Below are 7,150 nucleotides of genomic sequence, written 5' to 3' on the forward strand. Positions count from 1 at the left end.
ATAAAAAAAATCGTTTATTCAGAAAAATGTATGCCAAAATGTACGTGCATGCCATGTATTTACACAGGCTAGGCTAAGGGAAATACAAATGTAGTTTAAATGGATACTGGGCGTATTCTTTATGTTGGACCCTTACAGTTGGGGTTATTTATTTCTTATAGCCTGTTATAAATATAATTAACCATATAGCCAAAAATGTAAAAAAGTATATTTTCAAACTCTGAACTTTTTTTTTTTTTTTTTTTTTTTTTTTAAATACGCGTTCGAGTCAATCGTGGCTAAAACTTGAACTTTTTGTTGTCATATAGAGCAGGCTATCTACCATCTTCGATCAAGTCTAAATTGCTACAGATTTTTTACGGGGTGACTCATTCGAGTACTATCAAATTCCAACAACATGAACATCTGAAATCAAACCATTTAACGTGTGTTATGACAAAAGCCCGTAAAGACCACACCCACGTTTCTAGCAGAAGAGCAGTTAAGCAATCTGCACCTCAATACTTTATATCTTCCATAGATTAAGTGCAACATCATTGAGATGACCAACTGATTGCCCAATGAAAATCTGCAAATGCCAGGTCTGTTATCAAGTTTTCAACTGCTATCACATTGGAACGCTGAACATTCACACTGAAGAACAATTCTTTTTAATGCTGAATATCTCTCAGGAAATGAATTAAAGACATGCAAATATTAGGAACGGGAGCAGACCAAAGATAAAAGAATATATCCTCAAAGAGGTTTAATTCTTTGTTCAAAGTAAAATACTTTCTGCTGACAAGAAAAATAACAGCAAACAAAAAGCTTGCTATATTGTTTAAAAAAAAGACAATCTCTTATACTCAAAGTAATGAAATTAACATTTTCAACGGTTCATAGAAGAACACAAATTTATGGCAATTACAACAATTACCAAAAAAATAAAAACGACTTTAACTTGTGCTCTATTCCACAAGTTTCCAACAGTTTCTTGGCACTAAAGAACAAAACTCTTGAAACATTCACCTCATTAAGTACAATTCCCCAGTCAAAAATGGATTTCATAAAAGTTTTGAAAGAAAATTTGTTGATATGAAAGTATTAAAAGGCATCAACATTCCAACTAAGAAATATATACATCTCAAAACAAGTGTGTGTATCTTCTTTGTCTGTAATATCACCAAACACACTATACAGGCACAGATTTGTCAGTGCCTTTTTATAACAAAATAAATCTTTGGCATCTACTGTACAAAATCCACATATTTACACATGCTGAAAATTTACACATTCACATAGTCTATTGTCCCAGAGTTGTTCCCAAACTGCTGAATCGTCAGAGACGAATCGCTCTAGGCCGTTCCAGTCTTTGGGGAGCTATGCAGGAACTTAGGACATGATCTTCTACCAAGGTCTCCAGATGGAGTCACAGAGCACAGGTTGCTTGGGACTTGAAGTCATGGTGGGAGCAGACAGGACAGTTCTTTGTGCAAGCTTTGCACAACCAGATGGTGTGCAAGAATTGCTCAGTTGGGCATGAGTGAGATGTTGCTGTGCTGGCAGTGATGGATCCTCATAGGGATGCACCGGAGTCTCTCTGTGGGGTGGTGCAGAAAGTAGCATTGCATGTGATTTGTGAAGGTTTCCACATGTTTTTTCCACTTCCTGCCCATACTCATGGCTCTTGCTAGCAATAAAATGGCTGACTCGTAAGAGACATGTCCTCATTCCATTACTGTAGCTCTGACGTTTGCAAGGTGAGCTCAGGTCCTCATCATACTCCTCTGCGCGTGCCCTTTTTCCTCTAGTGATTTGAAAAGGGTCATTCTCTGATCCTTGTTCAGCTTTTAGGAAGTGCACAACACTTTCCAGGATTTCAGCCTTTTCCACTTTAGGGTTTTTTAGCTTCTATTAAAAGTTAGACAAAACGCGGTCAGATAAAGACATAAGGGCAGGATACAATAAATAGAGTCTTTAAAAAATAAAATAACTTACCTCATTGTGTGTATTCTCGAATAATAGCATTCTCAAAGTTTCTAGGCTTTGATTAATGCGATCTCTCCTCCTTTTCTCCATGAGAGGTTTTGGGACCTGTAACAATAGTAGTTTGAATATTATTATATGGTCAAATATCATTCTTAGCAGCCTTAACATGAACAAGTCTCCATATCAAAATAGCCCAATATCGAATGGAATATGTGTAAAATGTTGTATGTGAATTAGAATTAATTAGAATTAACAAATAGGCCTATATTAAAATAAGTTTTTACCCGTCTCGAGTCTTTTTGTTCCGATATGTCAACAGCTTGTTTGCTCATTCTGGCGATTCACCAAATTCCTTCTAAACTGAGATTATGAGCATCATTTTGGAGTTCACATGATTTATGGTACAGTCCGTAGGCTACTACACGCCTACTCTCCTCATAATGAATAACAAAAGAAGACGGACCAATCGCGTGCGTCCCTCAGCAAACCCCCTCATTAATATTCACATGCGCACTGATGAAAGAGACAATGCCTGTAGATAATGTCGATTGTGAAGTAAGAGCCAATAATGACCCATTAAGACCCCCACTGGGATGTTTAAACGATGGCTTCAGTTAAAGTATTGCCAAAGATTATCAAAGAAGGTTTGAGCCATTCATATGCGTTATATTTAAAAGAACCACTAAAAGGCGACTATTATACCTGTTGGAATTTCAAATAGTTTGATTATCGATAGATAATAAAAGGTGCAGTTTAGCCATTTGGAAAAGTATATCACTGCAAATTGTACTGTTTCTATTGCTTGTAGCCTACGATAAATGTGTGAATGCCTATAGCCTAAATATAAACAAACTACTCTACCTCGCATAATTTTCTACCCTTATGAATGTTGGATAGGCATATTGCCTTGCAAAATCCAATAATTTTTTAGGTTTAATCTCACAATGAAAATTAAGTAACGTATTTCTGTTGGGTTACAATCACTAGGCTGCTTTTTCATGTGTAGGCTATCTCTATACACCGATGCGTAACAAAGGAAGACGTGCTTTTGGTTTGGTTGAGGCGCTCGAATGTGGCTTCAATTGAAAGTGGTGTTTTTCCTGTTCTTTTGATGTGTGTGAGGTCTTCTCGTGTGTGCACAAATAATTCTCCTGTTTGACGAATGAAAGCTAATTGGAAGTGACTGTATTATCAAATTCTATAGGCTAAATTGTGGACGTGCCGATTACCAAGTTAAAAAAAAACAACAACTAAAAAACAAACAAAACTGCAACAACAAAACACGTCAAAATTACAATTAAATAACCATTGTATTCTCTGAAATTAGGCCGTTACATAAATCTCAGAAAGTTTCAAAAACAACCGCGCCATTAGGCTACTGGTGATCCATTCCAAAGTAGGGCTAAGTGTGGGACAATAATGGTTGGCCTAATCGCTCACACTTCTATCAAAACACTCCCATACAACACACTTAACAGATTTGCTCTAAAAGCCAGGGCATCACACCTCCTCACATCCCCCATTTCAACATAAAGCAGGATGCGCGTGTACTTTTCACTGATGGCCACGAGCTAATCTCGCTTTGGCGCGCGACTCCAAAATGCATTCTATTTTTTTATTTTGAGTATTTTCTTAACTAAAACCATTTGTCGAAACACGATTAAAATGTTTCAATAAGGACATATGCCTGAATCTTTGTTTTCAGCCAATTTGTCAACAATTAAGTAGGCTAATTTCTGTAAGATTCAACTCAATTTTCTGTATCAGTAGTTCAACTCAAAATGGTTTAAAAAAAAGTTATGGTGCTTTTACCCCTGCAGGTTTTCACATTGCATCACTTTGAAATTAAAATTTTTGAATGCCTACTGACAAAAATGTTATGTAGCTTACTTTAATCACCAACATCTCAGGACAGATGCCATTTGTCCATATGTGTTATCCTTTCAAGCATTGAGCTCAGCTGCTTATTCAAAACCATTTGCTGACATTTGCATGTTGCAGTAGACAATCAAATGGCAAACGCTTATTTTTTTACCAGAAAAAATAGACTTTTTAAATATGCGTCAATATAAAACTTTAATCTATTTATTAATGACTGTTTTAAATATACTATTAGACTTTTATATTTAGATATAGCCTACTATTGAATGCAGTTTTACTTTGCCATAATACCTCTGTTTACTGATTGTTTAGCAAAGGCCAGATAGAATGGGGTGGAAAGCTCACGCTGCCTACGTCACGACCAACTCTCCGCCAATCAAATGCCATTCCATAGGCTTAAAATTCCCGTTTGGTTAGATTTCAGCAGTTTCCCACATCCTCGAATTAGCGTGAACAGCAGTCTGTTTAACTCTCAACATGGCGAAGACAGAAGGCATCAAAAGAGTAAGTTTCTTTCAAAGGAACATTTAACTTTTAGCCTATATTTAATATAATCTGCATATTTTTATTTGATTCCACAAATCTTAAAAGTTGTTTGATGAAAGCATTGGGAAATTGAAAACATTCTAACAATTAAAAAAAATGTATTTTACTTTTAAGAAGTTAAAACCTGTGATAGAGAAGAAGAGAAGAGATCGAATCAACCATAATCTGGACGCGTTAAGAGATCTGCTTTTCAAGAACACTGCAGATTCGGTGAGTAGACTACCTCGGTTCAACTCAGTTAATGATCAGTTGCTTCACTTTATTTCTTTGGCAAAACCCTAAAATGACAAAACCCTCTCCCTCAATTCCATCCCTCCACAGCGTTTACACAATCCTAAACTGGAAAAAGCAGAGATTTTAGACCTTGCAGTTCAATACATCAAGAAGTCAACAAGAAAGATTGAGACAAAAGGTATGTTTTTACTATTTTTACCTTTTACTTCACCCCTCTGAATGAAGTTTTAAAGGTGCACTCTGTAACTTTTTTGTTCAAAATGTACAATTTAAATAATTAAGAGTCAATACACTAATAATCCTTCTAAACATGTTTTTGCCTTACCCTGATTCACTAAGTAGATGAGTTTAGTGAATGTTTTATGAGCAGTAGGATAATCTCTCTTTTTAAATTATGAGAAAGAACCACATTCATACTCAGTCACACAGAGTCGAAACACAACTAAAATAACGTTCTTCCACAACATGCCTGTAGTTTTGTTTTTTAACATATATAGAGGGCCAAAAGTATATAGTGTACCTTTTAATAGCTATTATTTATTTTAGATATATTTGGCTAATTTGTGTCTAATTTTCTTCTCTCTTTCTGCAGTGACGTCTAATCAAATGGATTCTAAGACCACTCGGAATCAGTCTGATAGGCCTACGTCTGTTTGTGCAGGCCCCGTCCATGCCAATGACTTTTATTGGAAGCAGAAGGAGGTTCTTCTGAAAGTAGGAATCAGTCTTGATGATAACCTAACTGATGCTTCCAAAGCAGGAAATCAACCAGTGGTCCATACAGGCTTTCTTCTATCACCATCAACCCAGAACTACCACCAGGAACTTCTTTTACACCCTGAATCGTCTTTGTATGGCTCTAAACTTTTGTGTCAGTCGACTTCTCCCTCCAGTTCTTCATCACAATATAGTTCCCCGCCATCATCTCCCACTTTTACCAGCGTATCCTCCTCCTCTCCCAATAATTCTCCTGCACATCCTTTCACATCTTGTTCTTTACCTCCTCCTCCTGACCCATTATCTCGCCTCATAACACCACTCTCACTCCATAGACCTGTTATTGTGCCTCAGCCCATTCTGCCCCACATGGCTAGAGATTTCACCCCACCTCAGTCACCTGTCCTGGCTCTTAGACAGGAACCGTTTCCTCTTCCAACCCAGTCCACATGGAGGCCATGGAGCTGAACTCTTACCATTTGGGGGTTTTCCCTTTATTTAGGCACTGCTCCAATGGAGAAAGGATCATGGTCTCTCAGAGGGACCTACTGGACATATGGTGTGGCTTGTGCACAGGGTTGTCACTTGTCACAAGGTTGTTTGCCGCCAGATACTTTTTCATGTTTTCAATGACATGTGTACTTTAACTTGACTATTTATTGTTTTATCTAATGTTTGTCTTCATTGGTACCTGTAAATCTAGCAGTGAAATAAATCAATTTCATCAGTTCTTGTTGTATTATGTTTGTTTATTTAAATATATAAAAATAGTTTTCTAGTAGCTAAAGTACAGTCCTATCACACTATAAGGTCAACAACATGATACTATCAGTTTTTGGACCATATGGTTTAGGAGGAGCTATTCAGCCAAACCATTTGGGTCCTAAATGAAGATATAACATCAGTACTTTAATAACAAAGAAAGTAATAAAATAAATACATAAATTAACACATAATTTAACCCATAAACAGGCAATATACATTGAGGAGAAAGTTTTTTTTTTCACCTAAAACTGTAATTATTATAGTTGATTCTGTTTTGAGTATGTGGGTCACATTACTTGGTTCACATTTTCTGTAATCCTTTTGTCAGCCTAACCTAAATCCAAAACATATTAGCTCATGGTGCTGGGCATTCTGACTTTTTGGAAAGTAGTTGAAATTTAATGTTACTTTTATACAGTAAAAAAGCAATAAAACTGGTAATATTAATTGTGAACATTGTCTTAAGATGCTGAAAAAATAAGTCATATGTTTTTCTTGCTGTTATTTAGCACATTTTGAAACATCCGCATCCCCTAAGATATACTGAGATAAACTTTTGAGTTTAAAAATTGCACAAATGTTAATATTCACGTTAAACTAATATTATTATCTTTTCATAAATAGATAGTTTTTTTGCAGGGTTGAACAAGGGTAGCCAACCTTGCTCCTGGAGGACAGAGTTTAGCTCCAACCCCAATCAAACACACCAAAACCTGCTAAAAGTCTTCAGATTTTCTTGGAAATTACAGCCATGTGTGTTTGATTAGGATTGGAGCTAAACTCTGCAAGACAGTGGCCATCAAGCCAGAGCTAAGGTTGAAGATGAGACAGTTCAGCGGTGTAAAAACACAAGAAATGTATATGCCTCAATTTTAGGACACTTAGACATGTCATACATGTTGTATATTTTGCATATTACATATTGTTTGCATCACAAAACACATAAATATTGATGAAAGGGATAGTTGATGAACCCAATTGACTTCCATATTATGGAAAAATATAAGTATGGAAATCAATGGGGCATATCAAATGTTTG

At 36.2% G+C, this 7,150-nt stretch overlaps 2 protein-coding genes across 2 annotated transcripts; one reads left to right on the forward strand and one right to left on the reverse strand.

Moving 5' to 3' along the window:
* Positions 1-1,386: 1,386 nt before the first annotated feature.
* Positions 1,387-2,076, reverse strand: her5 (hairy-related 5; the record flags this gene model as incomplete). Its single annotated transcript, XM_081382087.1, has 2 exons — positions 1,978-2,076; positions 1,387-1,890 (listed from the first exon to the last, which is right to left on the reverse strand). The coding sequence occupies exons 1-2, from the start codon at positions 2,056-2,058 to the stop codon at positions 1,387-1,389; spliced, it is 585 nt and encodes a 194-aa protein (XP_081238213.1). The 5' UTR covers positions 2,059-2,076.
* A 2,121-nt stretch (positions 2,077-4,197) lies between these two features.
* Positions 4,198-6,075, forward strand: her11 (hairy-related 11). The gene is made up of 4 exons (XM_081382089.1): positions 4,198-4,353; positions 4,510-4,605; positions 4,717-4,807; positions 5,222-6,075. The coding sequence occupies exons 1-4, from the start codon at positions 4,327-4,329 to the stop codon at positions 5,812-5,814; spliced, it is 807 nt and encodes a 268-aa protein (XP_081238215.1). The 5' UTR covers positions 4,198-4,326; the 3' UTR covers positions 5,815-6,075.
* The last annotated feature ends 1,075 nt before the right edge of the window (positions 6,076-7,150 follow it).

This window comes from Scardinius erythrophthalmus (assembly GCF_964197995.2).
Source record: "Scardinius erythrophthalmus genome assembly, chromosome: 13".
Classification (NCBI taxonomy): domain Eukaryota; kingdom Metazoa; phylum Chordata; class Actinopteri; order Cypriniformes; family Leuciscidae; genus Scardinius; species Scardinius erythrophthalmus.